This window comes from Castanea sativa, chromosome 11 (assembly GCF_040712315.1).
Source record: "Castanea sativa cultivar Marrone di Chiusa Pesio chromosome 11, ASM4071231v1".
NCBI lineage: Eukaryota > Viridiplantae > Streptophyta > Magnoliopsida > Fagales > Fagaceae > Castanea > Castanea sativa.
Window position 1 is genome coordinate 47,989,427 of NC_134023.1, and position 16,360 is coordinate 48,005,786.

The 16,360-nt window shown below is 35.3% G+C and overlaps 1 protein-coding gene and 1 pseudogene across 1 annotated transcript; both read right to left on the reverse strand.

Annotated features, from left to right (window-relative positions):
* Positions 1-1,867: 1,867 nt before the first annotated feature.
* On the reverse strand, positions 1,868-7,491 carry LOC142614915 (malate dehydrogenase, cytoplasmic-like). The gene is made up of 7 exons (XM_075787549.1): positions 7,107-7,491; positions 5,978-6,136; positions 5,711-5,886; positions 3,954-4,231; positions 3,000-3,135; positions 2,769-2,880; positions 1,868-2,295 (listed from the first exon to the last, which is right to left on the reverse strand). The coding sequence occupies exons 1-7, from the start codon at positions 7,327-7,329 to the stop codon at positions 2,201-2,203; spliced, it is 1,179 nt and encodes a 392-aa protein (XP_075643664.1). The 5' UTR covers positions 7,330-7,491; the 3' UTR covers positions 1,868-2,200.
* A 2,650-nt stretch (positions 7,492-10,141) lies between these two features.
* On the reverse strand, positions 10,142-14,975 carry LOC142614919 (malate dehydrogenase, cytoplasmic-like; annotated as a pseudogene).
* Positions 14,976-16,360: the final 1,385 nt, after the last annotated feature.

Below are 16,360 nucleotides of genomic sequence, written 5' to 3' on the forward strand. Positions count from 1 at the left end.
GAAGCACGAACATGGAACCCTCTATGAGTTTTCCACAGTGGCTTAAAAGTTCTAGCCCCCACATCTATATATAAGGACACGCCAAGTGAAGATGCATTTGCCTCTAAGGTTTATTACTCAAATCCACCTTAACACGCTCTTTTTCAAATAAGGAGAACTTCACCCGAAGATTTGAGATGAACTACATTCACCCTCTTCTCCTTCACTCAAAGAACTAGCACAGTTTCCTCTTCTCGTACTAAGGGTCGTTTGGTTGGAGGTGGAATAGGGAGAATAGAAAGAAAAAAAATGAGAGAAAAGTGGGGAGAAAATGTTTTTAGTGGGTGTTTGGTTGAAAGGAAGAGAGAAAAAAAATTGGTGGGGCTCGAGTGTTTTCTTTCCAACCCCACCAAAATGTTTTCTTCCTAAATTGGGAAGAAAACATGTTAGAAAATGTATGGACTAAAGCACCCATGTACTACAACGTGCTAGGTTTTCTACTTTTCTTGGTTTCTATTTTTTTTCCCTTTCCTTTGATTCTTTTCCGTTTTGTCATTTTTTATTACATGTCAACTGTTTCCTTTATTTATTTGTTTTAAATTTCCTTCTTTAGTTTTTTGTCCTTTTTTATACTTTTCACTCGGTTGGTGTTTTTTTTTTTTTTTTGGTTCATTCATATTTTTTTTCTAATTTGTTACTTTTTTATCTATTAGGGGCATGAAAGTAAATTTATACAAACTACATTTTCTTTCCCTCTACTATAACTTGTTATACTTGCCTAATATTAGAATGTATAATTTCACGTACAAGCATAATCATAACAAATGCCTACTAATAACTATTAGGGTAAACTACATATTTGCTCCATATACTTTACACCATATTTCAATTTGGTCTATATCCTTTCAATTGTGTCAATTTGGTCCTTAACTTTTCAATGTTGTGTCAATTTAGTCTTTACCACTATCTCTTGGATGGGAATTGCTGACGTGACTAACGGCAAAAAAAAAAAAAAAAGTTTAATTGAAAGACATAATTAAACCAATTGTCAACTGTTTCCTTTATTTATTTATTTTAAATTTCCTTCTTTAGTTTTTTGTCCTTTTTTATACTTTTCACTCAGTTGGTGTTTTTTTTTTTGGTTCATTCATATTTTTTTTCTAATTTGTTACTTTTTTATCTATTAGGGGCATAAAAGTAAATTTATACAAACTACATTTTCTTTTCCTCTACTGTAACTTGTTATACTTGCCTAATATTAGAATGTATAATTTCACGTACAAGCATAATCATAACAAATGCCTACTAATAACTATTAGGGTAAACTACATATTTGCTCCATATACTTTACACCATATTTTAATTTGGTCTATATCCTTTCAATTGTGTCAATTTAGTCCTTAACCTTTCAATATTGTGTCAATTTAGTCTTTACCACTATCTTTTGGATGGAAATTGCTGACGTGACTAACGGCAAAAAAAAAAAAAATTTAATTGAAAGACATAATTAAACCAATTGTAAACTTTTTTTTTAAAGAGAGTTTCAACCTATAGCGTTTACTCCTGATGATAGTTTTTTATCAATAAACCAAGACACCAATCGATTTTTAGTGTAGGCAAAAATTATACGTCAAATCTCTCATTTAATTATCAAAGACTTTACTCGTCGAATTAACAGGAACCAACAAACCAATTGTAAAATAAAATGCCTTGCTTGAATAGTACTTAGTACTTACAATTTTGATTTTTTTAAAACAATTTCTTATCATCGAACATGGTTTAATTAAATTTTATTTAGATAAGATCAAACATAATTTAATCAAAATTTGTTGGCTGCTCTAGCCGAACATAATGGTAAGTGAATTCAAATTCTTAGTCATATGACCTATAATAATTTAGTTTTTTTAAAAACTTCATAAATTTGATGTTTTTTTTTAGGACTTAATGAAACAATATAAAGTCAATGAAAACATGAGCAGTAACATGGAACAGATTATTGGATTATTGGATTTGGGGAGGTGCTTGGTGAACTAGTCTACACTTTTGCTAACACATGAAATAAGATAAATCAGGACATATCTTGTTCTGTCATTGTTCCAAAGCTTATAAGTGACTGATAAAATTTGTACATAAAGTTAGGCTGGAAATTGGAAATCCCTTTTTTCTTTTCATGCATTATCAAGTCTTCTTCATTATTCTCCAAGGGAAGATGGGTTCATTGTTAGTTGAGGCATGAATGGGCAACTTCTTTTTCGTCAATGAGGTCTTTTGCTGTTGCATCCATCTTTGCCCTTGAGAACTCATCGATCTTGAGCCCTGCCAATGCGTAAACAAGTTCCAAACACTGAATGCACAGAAATAGTCTCATGCAAGTAGTATTAAAACATTTGGACCATTTTTCACGGCATTTTGGAATATATAACATGCTAATTGCTAACACAAAAGTATAGTAGGCTATCATAATTATAACTATTCATTCATGAATCCTCGATTGTATTACTCTTAGCCCTCGTTTTATATCATCGTTGATTGCTCATCAGTAACTAGTCATTCATGAGTTCATTCATGAGTCCTCGATTGTATTACTCTTAGCCCTCGTTTTATATCATCATTGATTCCAAATCGTTGATAGTATTACTCTTAGCTCTCTTTAACAACTACCTTTGCTCTGAAACCATTATTTAGATCTAAGACATTATAGTGATTTGTAGCTTCAGAAACATTAGCAGTTCCAACTTTTAGGGAAAGAAGATGTAACATTTACAACATATAGAAGCCACATAACTTACCCTTCACAATTGACCATTTTCCTTTCTCACATTTAACAGGAAAAGAGTAAATAATATCCTTTGGGATCCCATAAGAACCATCAGAATACACTCCCATGGAAACCCACGTTCCCTGAATTACAAAGCCAAAGGAAAATTTACAAAGGATAATAATAATTAAAAAAAAAAAAGAATATAAAAGCAAATAAGTTCTGAATGATCAAATGCTATTTGAGATGAAAGAGAATCAACCTTGGGAGTCCCGAGAACCCAATCACGCATATGATCACAAGCAGCACTTGCAGCAGACAATGCACTTGATGCTTTCCGAGCCTTGATAATGGCTACGCCACGTTGCTGTACAGTGTTGATGAACTCGTTTTTTAACCTATGACACAAAATTTAAATAAATAAATAACAGAAAGGGAAGCAAAGTAAATAACCTGACAAGGATGCATAGAGATGAGAAGATGGTCAACATAACTATGCTGTTGAAGACCCTGCAAAGAGTTGCAACCTAAATATTCAACATGCACCCAAATGTACCCAACACCAACCAAAAACTTTGGAGTTCAATAACTTTTCAAAATATAAAGCCAGGTCCTAATATAGGACTGGTGCGGATAGTTTTGGGGCTTAAATGTGTAAATTTCACATATTTTTCTATTATACACCAACTGGTGCAGATACTCTAACAGGGTGCAAAAAACTTAAGAATAAGTTTGTTTTTGGTAAGTACAAACTCAGGTATAAAAATTGTTACAACCTACACCCTAAAGATTGGGATCCCTGGGTTAGGAAAATGGCATGTAGGTACTAATTGACATTGAACCCCAAGCTATTGCTTAAAAGAAGCACGATAATCTAAGGAGAGCCATTAGTTCACTGGAGCAATTTTGTCTTCATAGATGATCAATCACTATTTATCTTGAGGGGAGGGATTGCTACAGTTTTACTAGAGTCCATAAATTTTTTTTTCTTCCAAAAAAAAAATTGTTAAATAATTAAATTCACCATTTCCTAAGAACTTAATCTTTTAGGACAAATAGTATAATGGTATGTAGGTGGTCTAAATTTGGAGCATTGAACCATATGCCTGCTCTACCTCCCATTTAAATACTTAAATGTACTTTATCAACCTATGTCTCCAAATAATTTAAACAAGTGAAAGTGGCAAAAATAAACATGTTGGATATTTTGAGATACCAATGATCATCAGTATCAAGTTCTTTGACTGGTCTCTCTCCATTTGGGGTGGTGACAGTTGCATGATTGATGTCCGGATATTGAGTTGAAGAGTGATTGCCCCAGATGATTACGTTCTTGACATCAGCAACATAAACCTTTAGTCTCTCAGCTATTTGACTTAATGCTCTGTTATGATCAAGTCGTGTTAGGCATGTGATGTTTTTCTCTGGGATTGAAGGAGCAAATTCTTTCAAGATGAGAGCATTGGTGTTTGCAGGATTGGCAACAACTAGCACCTGCATAATAAAGCATTGAAAGGGCATCAACGTAGGAAACAATATTAATTCAAAAAATTAGCTGCATAAAAGTGAAGATTAAAAATAAAAATAAAAACTCTTTAAAGATTTCAATCTTTCAACATTTGTAATTGTTAGAAAGCTGACAATATGATTGATTATAAATAAGTTGGAAACAGACATATAGGAAATCTGGTTTTCACTGAATATGTTCATTAATAAGTTGGAAACTAGATTTGATAGCACATAGAGACACAAGATTTGAGAGGATCAAAAGAAACAAACATAAATATTTAGAGTATTAAGATTTGCTTGAATGGTGCATTTTCATGGCAGCTTCTTGTTCTTCCATTTTCAGAGTGAGTGAGGGGGCTGGAGAACTAGTAATTCGGATACACATACTTCTTCAATCTGGAAAGAAAGGACAAACACTGCTCTCTGATGACTGAAAGATTTTTCTTTCTAGGGAAATAGTATAATTCATGCAATATAAAGAATGTCTGATCAATTATTCTTATGATGTAAAGGGACTCTAGATTAGGTAGATTAGCAATCTTACTAATTTGAGCACAAGTGCCCCCCCAGGATGTAACTTCAAATAGTAACATTAACCAAGATATAGACATTCAGATCATATCAATTACCAAAGCAGGTAATGGTCAGAGGACATGCCAAAAGGCATGCTACAGAGCAATTACAACAAATAGACGCAACAGACCATGCCAAAGAGAATGGACAGGAAATGATAGCGAGACAAGGGATGTACTGGGACATATTATTACAAGCTAATAATAATGGAACAGGATGCTAAAATCATTAGTTTTTTTATTCACTAATTTTTATCATGGCCTAGAGGGCATCTAGTTATAGGTGGTGCAGGAGCAGGACGACCAGTTTTCAATGGGAATGTGTCTTTGGGAAGTAAAATAAAAACAAACAGGATAAAACCCATGAATCAACGCCAAGACGTGGAGAGAGGGATAAAACCCAAGAATCAGCACTTAAGACTGCTTTGAGTTAGCACCAAGCAAAGTAACAAAGACATGCTTGTATTCAACACAAAGCATTGGAATTGAAAATTCCAACAAATTTTAAGATCAACCTGTCTACTATAGTGAAATTAAATTAAAGAAGGAAGGGAAATAACTTCACAATCAAGTAAGAAAAGGAAATACCTCATAAAAATTTTCGCTAAATACAAAATAAATAAATAAATAAAATCCCAAAAAAAGTCTCAGATCCATTAGCATCAATCTTATCCAATGAAATCAATCAGCATCAATAGAACCAATATGTCTCCTCTTTTTAAACTTCAAAACATCTCAGAACATCCAGTTCCATTTTTAAAGTATATGGAGCTATATATACAAAAAATACAAATCTATGTAAGGTGAACTGATAATATTCCAAACTGAGTGTGGCTGTGTGGGTGTCCCTAAAATCTTAAATCTACACACTCAAGAGAATTTATGGGGTCACCTTGCAATCCGAAGCAGCATGCTCCTCCAAGGCCGAAGCCTGTTCCTTGTAAATAGGCACATTCTTAGACATCATATCCTTCCTTTCCATTCCTTCCTTCCGTGGGAATCCACCAAGCATAATAGCAACATTGACATCTTTACAAGCTTCAGTGACGTCTGTGGTAGCATGCACCTCTATTGAACCATGTTCATGACAATTTAAGAAACCTCAGGGGAGAGTATGGTTCTATCTACCTAGAGTTAGCTCTCAAGATAAGAGACATACCTTTCAGAAGAGGGAAGGCAGCATCAAGCAATTCCATTTTTACCCCATTCAAGGCTTCAGCTGCCGGTGCGATATCAAGCAAGTGCAGAATCACAGGCTGATCAGGACCCAGCATGATTCCCCTTGCAATCATTGGGGCAATGGCATAACCTATTTGCCCTGTTGAACAAAATCAAAATTTTGAGCTACAGATACACAAACTATATATTATCATGTCTAGAAGAAAGAATACCAAACCTATAGAATTGAAAATCAAATGCACTTGCTCCTTTACATAATGACAACAGTCATCTTGATATAAATCAAGCTTTTTTCTTTTTTTCAATTCTCATTCTTTCCTACTATTTCAAAAAGACTACAATGTATAAGATAATACAATGATTATTTCAACAACAAAACAGTTACAATTTTTAGGATTTCTTTAGATTATCTACAGAAATCAGAAATGGCAGTTAAAACCATCTTCAAAGAAAACCACAGATTTAAACAGTTTCATTAAGAATTACATCACAGAACAGTAGTGCAGGAAGTCATAAACTGAATAGAAAATAGGATTTCCAAATGAAGTTAAGGATAAATTTGGAGAAAATAATTAAAATACTTTTTTGTAGATAATATTTAACAAAAATTGAGACAAAAAATCATGAAAAATTGGACGATGATTTTAACACGTTTATAGAAAATACAAAGCAACAAATTCCATAAATTTCACTTATAAACAATTGTGGTCAATTTTGACTTTAACTCCCATGAACGAGAAACCTCAAAAAATTACCATTTGCCTTAATAGGTTAAGCAAGTAGGAAAGAGAGAATTTAATCATTTAATTATTGATTCTAACAAACCAATAAATGATATCTATATGAGCTAAAGATACCAAAAGAATGAAACCAAAAAACAACAAGTATCCACAGGCATACAAGCAAATTTAGATTAAGCAATCATACCAAATTGGAAATTTGGCAGTTTGACACTTGCAGAACATTCATATTTGACAATTTGAATGAAAATTTAGATGACTGTTTCAGAAATTCAACAAAAATAAATAAATAATAATATAAAAGGCATTCAAATTTCTAATATTGAGTCTCCTGATGATAACAAGAGGACCAAGAAAAACCAAACATGCCTGCAGCACCAGTGACCAATACTTTCATTGGTTCCTTCTCCATCTTCAAGGAGCCCCACATATTTGTAATAAGCTTCCAAGAGATAGCAATAGTAAACAAAACAACGAGACCATTCTGAAGCAATACAAGATACTCCATTTTCTCAAAAACCAAACTGATAAATAAACAGTTTCTTGTAGATTTCTTCTCAAAACTATCCAACCTCCTAACATATATACACATGTATGATGCATCAAAATACAAAAATATATGAACAAAAAACAAAGAATATTAAAAGAAACTTGTACAACAAGGCATTAATTTCAGATGCCAAAACAACTTGCACAAGAGATGCACAAGTATAAGAGATCTCCTCAATCAAAGAAAAGAACCTATCCATCTGTTTGTTTTCCAATCAAACTAAGGAAAAAGATAAGGATATTATAGAATTAAGTTATGAAACTTCCATTGAATGCAACACCCACTTCTAACCACCCAAGCTAAATGGTTGTGCTTAGACTTTGTTGAGAGGATTGCTTTCTTTATCATACAATATAAAATTCATAATGAAGAATAAAAAAATATATCATTATTGAAAATCATAGTGTTATTTTCCCACATGTTCTATTCTAAGCTTCCAAAACGAAAGAGTTAATATTGAAACTAAAGTCATATGATGAGAAGAAAATGGTACCAGTTACAAAAATGTGTCACTGTGCTCGTCATTTTGAATACAAAGATGTTAACAAAAAGAGATGTTAAGACTTTGTCTTTGGCTTGCTATTGGGACTGGTAGTGCTGTACACGGTGCGGTGCCGCTGGTTTTTGTGGCCGTTTCTGCACCGCACCGGAATCTTCGGTTTCATTAAAACTCAAGCCGCCGCCGCCGCCGCCGCGCCTGAGGAACGGTTCTCCGGCAACCTCGGTGGCGGTTCCAGTAGGCGCGGTGGTCGGTGTCCGCCCATCTATCACACACACAGAGGAAGAGATATCTAAATTCTAAAACCAAAATTAAACCCAGAAAACTCAAGGATTCAAACCACAAACAAAACTTAGATCAAATCTAAATATCAAAAGATTCAAAACCCAATACAAACCCAAATATTAAAACCCATTACAAACCACTTGTTTGAGTCTAACTGAGCTGAGTGATGGAGTGAGTGGAGTCTTAGAGACTGAGAGCAAAAGTCTAAAAAAGAGAGAAAGAGACAAGTTAGAGTGTTACGGTGTGCGGCTGAGAGAAAACAAGAGAAAAAAAATCTAATACAATGACTTAAAAGTGCAGAAGCCTAAAGGGTGAAAAGGAGAAATGAGAGTCAAGAGGAGAAATGACTAATGAGTAGCTGTGTGGCTGAGATCAAAATAGGGAAAAAAAAAGTTTTGCACAGTGACTGACTCATACTGACAAGCATCGATTTTTATTTTTATTTTCAAAAAATTGCAAGTGGCCAGAGAATGACTATAACCATGCGGCATTTTTTTTAAAAAAATATACATGTTTTTCCAAAAACTCAAGTGGCATGACTGTATCCCACTAACCCATATGGCCATATAAATTTTTTTTTTTTTTTTCAAAAAATGCAACTGAAAAGCAGAGACTTAGACAAGACAAGACCACTCTCTGACAAGCGTTTTGGACTGAGAAAAGGTTTTTATTTTTGATAAGGCCCTGTTCATGGATGAACGTTAGGCCTCTTCTAGTTCTTGGTTATGCCTTTTCTAGTCCTTCCGTGGAGCTCTAACGGAGCGGGGTGGTGCAGTTAGACCGGTTTTGTTGGTGCTTGTATATCCTTAAACAGGCCTAGGGGCTGGGGATCAAAGACAGATTAGGACTAAACCCTTTAAAAACTAAGATTATTGTTGTTACCAATAGGCAAATTTCACAACTTTTTTTACAATCAATTGAGATGGTAGATTGTGATTAATGCAATGTCATTTTTATAGTTGAGACTGTTATTGGCATCATTTTTAATGTACACTAATTCACAATCTGTCACTTCAATAGCAATTATGAAAAAAAGATCGAAAAATTTATTGCGTAACAATACCTACTGATTAATATATATTGCTAATTTCTGCAAAATATATTGTAACTTAATAACTTTTTTTTCACAATTTAAGTTGTTAATTGAACAAATATCTGTCATTAACGTTACTTTTAGTATGCAGTATGCACTAATCACAAGATAATCACCTTAAAAATGATGAAAAATTTTATTTATCTCCCTTGACTTATTAATATATTATTATATATAACTGTTAATTACATTTTTTATCTCAATTTTTTTTATAGGATTTTGATGATCTCAATTTTTACCCACCTTTTTTAGGCACTAATTAAAAGTAAAGGACTAATTACGTGTCTTCAAAGTCCTCGTTTCCTCAGTCAATACCACACAAGAACTCTCTTTTCTCTTCCGGACCCTGCTATTACCAATGAACTTGACAACCAAGTCAGTTTCAAGATTACCCTTTTGTCTACTCATTGTCTCTCTCTGCAGGTATTGGTTGAGGGCAAAGCTTGGTCCAGAACAGCGATTCTGAACAGGCCCTCTGTGGTCAATTGTCTCAGTACTGCAATGGTATGTGTTCTCACGGGATGATACTTTTGTTCCTCTGTGTATGTCTTTTTGGCTATTGGGTTGTCACCCAATGTGTAAATATTGGCTCAGTTGAAAGATTTGTTATCTGGGTCTTTGTTTTTATGGCGTTTGATTGAGAAAACACACCCACAACTTAGCTTCAGCCTTTTATGGGAATTAAGGCAATGAATGACATTTCCTATAAACAAAATATTTAAGGTTGACTGTACTTGGTCAAATATATGTTGGGTTGACTTTATTTTTCTTCAAGTTTGGGATGAATTGTGGTTTCCCCAAACTTCAATGGAAGAGAGCGAAATTACCCCCAAAAGCAAATGTTTCTATTTTACTATTAACTACAGTACACATGCATTACATGTAATATAGTTTTATAGGAGTTCCAAAATTATTAATATAAACTTTAAATGACTAATTAGAAAATGAATGAAAACACATGATCAGTGACATAGAACTGTATCTAAAAGGCAACAAACTAATTATTGGGGAGGTGCTTGGTGAATTCGTCTACACTATTGCCAACACATGAGAAAAGATAAATCAGAATGACACATCTTGTTCTGTCATTGTTCCAAACCTTATAAAGCTTTAAGCTTATATGTGACAGAAAAGTTGCACATAAAGTTGCAAAGGAAACTGGAACTCCTTTTTTCCTTTTCGTGAATTTTTATTAAGTTGTCTTCATTATTACTCTAGGCATGACTTGGCCAAGGATTTTTCCTCAATGAGTTCTTTTGCTGTTGCATCCATCATTGCCCTCGAGAACTCATCAATCTTGAGCCCTGCCATTGCATAAACAAGTACCAAACACTGAGGGCACTGAAATAGTCTCATATCATGCAAGTAATATCATAAAATTTGGACCATTTCACAAAAATTTTAAAATATAAAATGCTGACACAAAACTATAGTAGGCTCTCATAATTATAACTATTCATTCATGAATCCTCAATTATATTACTCTCAGCCCTCTTTAATCATTATTGATTGCTTGGCGGTAACTGGGAGTTCTGAGCTTTGTGCATGTTATTGTGATAGTCCATACTATTCCAAAAATATATCCTTGCTCTCTTCAACATCTACCTTCGTTAATACCGTTACTTAGATCTAAGAAATAATTGACAAACAACATATATTCCTCCATGCAGGTTACAGTGATTTGTAGTTTCTGAAACATTGGAAGTTAAGTTCAACTCTCAAGGAAAGAAGATGTTACATTTACAACATATAGAAGCCACAGAACTTACCCTGCACAATTGAACATTTCCCTTTCTCACATTTAATAGGAAAAGAGAAAATAAGGCCAGGTGGAATCCCATAAGAACCATCAGAATACACTCCCATGGAAACTCATGTTCCCTGAATGACAAAGCCAAAGGAAGAATTACAAAAGATAGTAATTAAAAAAACAAAAAACAGAATCTCAAAGGCAAATAATTAAGGTCAGCATGATCAAATGCTATTTGAGGTGAAAGAGAATCAACCTTGGAAGTCCCGAAAACCCAATCATGTATATGATCGCAAGCAGCAATTGCAGCAGAAAATGCACTTGATGCTTTCCGAGCTTTGATAATGGCTACACCACGCTGCTGCATGGTGGTGATGAACTCGGTTTTTAACCTCTGACAAACAAAATTTATTTATTAAAAAGAAAGAAAAAGAAAAGAAAAGAGACTTGTTGGGAGTGAAGCAGAGTAAATAGTGGACAAGGATGCTTAGAGATGTGAATATTGTCAACATAACTAGGTTGTTGAAGATCCTGCAAAGGGTTGCAACCTAAAATTTCAACATGCACACTACTTTACCCCACTCCAACCTAAAACTTTGTTGTTTAATAATTTTTCAATATCAAAGCCAGGTCCTAACAGGATTCTCAAGACAAATTGAAGTATATAATTTTTTTTTTTTTTTTGATAAGTACAAATTCAAGTATAAAAATTGTTACCGCCTACACCCTAAAAATTGGGATCCCTGGGTTAGGTAATTGGCATGTAGATACTACTTGACAGTACACCTGAAGCTATTGCCTAAAAGAAGCAAGATAATCTAAGGGGAGCCATAATTTCACTAGGTCAATTTTCTCTTTATAGATGACCAACTACTTATTTTGAGGGGGAGGGATTGCTACAATTACCAAAATCCTGAATGTTGATAACATTATGTATTTGACTTAGATACAAGTTACGCTAGAACAATAATTAAATAATTAAATTTACCATTTCCTAATAATTAAACTTTTAGAACAAGTAGTAGTTTATCATGGTATGTGTTCTGAATTTGAACCCTATGTTACTATACCTCCCATTTGAAAAGTTTAAAGTAGTTTATCAACCCTTGTTTCCAAGTAATTTAAACACATGAAAGTAGCAATAAATAAACATGTTGGATATGTTGAGATACCAATGATCGTCAGCAACATGTTCTCTGACTGGTCTCTCTCCATTTCTGTTGGTTAAAGTCGCATGATTGACATCCGGATATTGAGTTGTAGAGTGATTTCCCCAGATGATTACGTTCTTGACATCACTAACATGAACCTTTAGCCTCTCAGCTGTTTGGCCCAATGCTCTGTTGTGATCAAGTCATGTTAGGCATGTGATGTTTTCCTTTGGCATTGAAGGAGCAAATTGTTTTAAGATGAGGGCATTATTGTTTGCTGGGTTGGCAACAACTAACACCTGCATAATATATGCAATGAAAACGCATCAACTTAGTCAACAATATCAATTCCAAAATTAACTGCACAGCATTGAGGGGAAAAATAAAAACTCTAAAATATTTCAATCTTCCAAGATTTGTAATAATTAGAAATCTGGTTTTTGCTGAATATTTATATAATATTTTTTTATAGATTACGAGGGTAGTAAGGGGATGCATGTTGTCAAAGAATTGAACAGATAAGTTGGAAACAGACTCGTTGGAAATCCGTGTTTTCACTAAATATGTTCATAATATTAATAAGTTGGAAACTAGACTTGAAAAAGCACAATTATGTTGTCAACAATAGCACATAAAGACACAATGTTTGAGAGGATTAATAAACAAACAAACACAAATATTTAGAATTTTAAAGATTGTCCTAAATGGTACATTTTGATAACAGTTTCTTTTTCTTCTATTTTCAGAGTGGCAGAGGGGGCTGGGGAACTAGTTATATGGTTACATATACTTCTCTAATCTTGACAGAGAGGACAGACACTTCTCTTCAGTGACTTTGAAATATTTTCTTTCTAGTGAAATAGTATTTAAACGCCATGACATATAAAGAATATCTGATCAATTAGTCTTAAGATTTAAAGGAACTCTAGATCAGGTTGCTCAACAACGTTACTAACTTGAGTGCAAGCGTCCCTCCAGTGACAATAACTAAGATATAGACATTCAGGATGCATCAACAACCAAAGCAGGTAAGGTCAGAGAACATGCTGAAAGGCATGGTACAAAGCAATTACTGCTGAATAGAATAGAAGCAATAGAGCAATGCCAAAGCGTATGAACAAGAAATGATAGTGATGTTAAATTAACGATTGTCCCAAAAGCTTAAGCTCTTAGGAAATGGTGAGTTTAATCACTCAACCATAATTCTAACACTCCTCCTCACTTGTGGCCCTAAACTTCTTCTTAATAAGTTGGGGCCCAACAAGTGGGAATTTGACATTTTAAAATAGGAGGTAGAGTGAAGATAGGGATCGAGCTTAGATCTCCTGCTCTGATAAAATGTTAAATTACTGATTATTCTAAAAGTTTAAACTCTCAGGAAATGATAAGTTTAATCACTTAACCATAATTCTAACAAGTGAGACGAGAAATGTACCGGGACATATTGCTACAAGCTAATGGTAACAGAACAGGATGCTGAAATCAATAGTTTTTTACAAGCTAATGGGTGTCTCTAAAATCTTATATCTACACTCTCAAGTGCATTTATATGGTCACCTTTCAATCTGCAGCAGCATGCTCCTCCAAGATCAAAGCTTGAGCCTTGTAAATAGACGCATTTGTAGACAACATATCCTTCCTCAACGTAATTTCCTTCCGTGGGGATCCACCAAGCATAGCGGCAATATTGACATCTTTACAAGTTTCAACAACGTCTGTGGGAGCAACCACACCTATTGAACCATATTCATGACATGAGTTGAGAAACCTCAGGGAAGAGAATAATTCTACCTACCTAGAATTAGCTCTCAAGATAAGGGACATACCTTTCAGAAGAGGAAAGGCAGCATCAGTCAATTCCATCCTTATCCCATTCATGGATTCAGCCGCCTGTTCAATATCAAGCAAGTGCAGAATCACAGGCTGATCAGGACCCAGCATGATTCCCCTTGCAATCATTGGAGCAATGGCATAACCTATTTGCCCTGTTGAAGAAAATCAAAACTTTGAGCTACAGGTACACATACTATATATTATCATGTCTAGAAGAAAGAATAGCCAACGTATACAATTGAAAATCAAATACACTTGCTCCTTAACATAATTACTGACATGTAACAACAGTCATATTGCTGTAAATCAAGCTTTTCTTTCAATTTTCATTCTTTCCCACTATTTGGAAAAGACTACAATGTATAATAAGATAATAATGATTATAACAACAACAAAGCACCTAAAACTTAGACTTCTTTAGATAATCTATAAAAATGGCATTTAAACTAGTCACAAAGAAAACCACAGATTTAAAAGAACCTATCCACCTGTTTGTTTTCCAATCAAATAATAGAGAAAGATGAGAATATAGAATTATGTTATGAAAATGAAACTTCCATTGAATGCAAGACCCACTTCGAACCACCTCAACCAAGCTAAATGGTTGTGCTAGACTTAGTTGAGAGGTGCTTTTGCTTTCTTTATCATATAATATAAGATTCATAATAAAGAATAAATAAATATTTCATATTATTTGAAAATCATATTGTGTCATTTCCCACATTTTCTAAGCTTCAAAACAAAAGAGTATATCAACCAGAGGGTGAATCGGAGGGAGGCGATGATCTTAACAGAGGTAAGGACCGGTCGTCGGAAAGTCGCAGAAGCACCGGTGTGAATCTCGAGCCAATTTTGGCTCCCCAAGAAAGTATTGACAAGGGGAAGAAGACAAAAATGGCAGGAAAGGAGGTGCAGGAAGAGGAGACGTTACACGAAAGTGGCAAAGTTTTCAGCGCAGGCAAAAAGCAAGAAAGCATCCTTCCAATCCTAGGGAAAGACAGCCTCGAAGCTACCACACCCCAAAAAGCACCGGGTGAAGAGATGCAATGGGAGATGGCGACTGCACAAAGAGAGGTCCCTATATTTGTGTTCAGCGGGAGTTCAGAGGATGTAGGGGTTCAGAACGAAGCATATAGCGGAAGGCCCAGTACGGCTGTAGGCCCAATGGCAATGTCTTACTCTAACGAGTTGGGCTGGACTGCGGAAGTTTTGAGGCCGAAGAGTAGGCATTGTAAGCGCAAGGCAAGGGCAGCTCAGAATTTGGGCCCGAAGGAAAACACAAGCCTAAGTGAAACAATAAAGGAGGGTGTAAGGGACCAACATGCAATTTATGAGTTGTTTTAATTCGCATATCGACGTGGTAGTGTACAGTGGTTCGGGGGATCCACTAGCTTCTACGGTCAGCCCGACACAGGTAAGAGGCACATTTCATGGAAATTGTTAGACTCTTTGAGAAACAATGTAATATGCCTTGGGTAGTATTTGGGGATTTTAATGAGATTACCCATTCAGATGAAAAACTGGGTTGGTTGGAGAGGGATGCCGAGCAGGTGAGGGAGTTTAGGGAATGTTTAAACAATTGCGGCCTGACTGATTTGGGTTTTGTGGGGTTGAGGTATACGTGGTGTAATGGTCGCTTAGGGGAGCAAAGGACTCTGATCCGGTTAGATAGAATGGTGGCTAATGAGGAGTGGAGAGGATTGTTCCCTGAAGCGAATGTTCATCATGTGTCAATGTCTGCCTCTGATCATTGCTTGTTGGTTTTATGGTTGGAGAGGAAGTTGCGTTCCAGACCGCCGAAGAAAAGGTTCATGTTTGAAGCTATGTGGACCCGAGATGAGTGGTGCAAGCAAGTTATTGAGGATGCATGGGATCCATTAAGAGCAGACCCGGATTTTCAAATTCATGATAGACTTAAGAGCTGTCAAGACAGCCTCCAAAAGTGGAATCAAGAAGTCTTCGGAAATGTGAACAAAGTGTTAAAAGTGAAGCGAGAGCGTCTTCAGCATTTGGAGGCCTTAAATTTGCTTCATGAAACTGCCAGTGAGATTGAGTCCCTCAGGAAAGAAATCAACGAAATGCTTATGAAAGAAGAAGTAATGTGGAATCAAAGATCAAGGGCGCTATGGATGAAATGTGTGGATAGGAATACTAGTTTTTTCCATGCTACGGCAACTCAAAGGCAGAGGTATAATAGGATTGATGGTCTGTGGGGCGCGGATGAGCAATGGCATGAGGAGAAAGAAGAGATCGAGGAGATCATAGTTGACTACTTCAAAAATATCTTCAGTTCAGAGCAACCAAGTGACCATGAAGTCAGGGTGGATGCCATGGATGTTCGGATTACACCAGAAATGAATGTGATGCTTCTAGAGGAATTCCGAGTGGAGGAGATTAGAGCTGCACTAAACCAAATGCACCCCAAAAAATCCTCTGGCCTGGACGGTATGTCCCTATCTTTT

Excerpts from the sequence above, each read along its gene's own strand:
- LOC142614915 (XM_075787549.1), bottom strand. The coding sequence starts at position 7,329 with ATGTGTATATATGTTAGGAGGTTGGATAGTTTTGAGAAGAAATCTACA. Across the intron at positions 5,887-5,977 it reads TGCCTTCCCTCTTCTGAAAG|AGGTGCATGCTACCACAGAC; the intron begins GTATGTCTCTTA and ends ATGGTTCAATAG. Across the intron at positions 3,136-3,953 it reads CTTGATACTGATGATCATTG|GTTAAAAAACGAGTTCATCA; the intron begins GTATCTCAAAAT and ends TTTGTGTCATAG.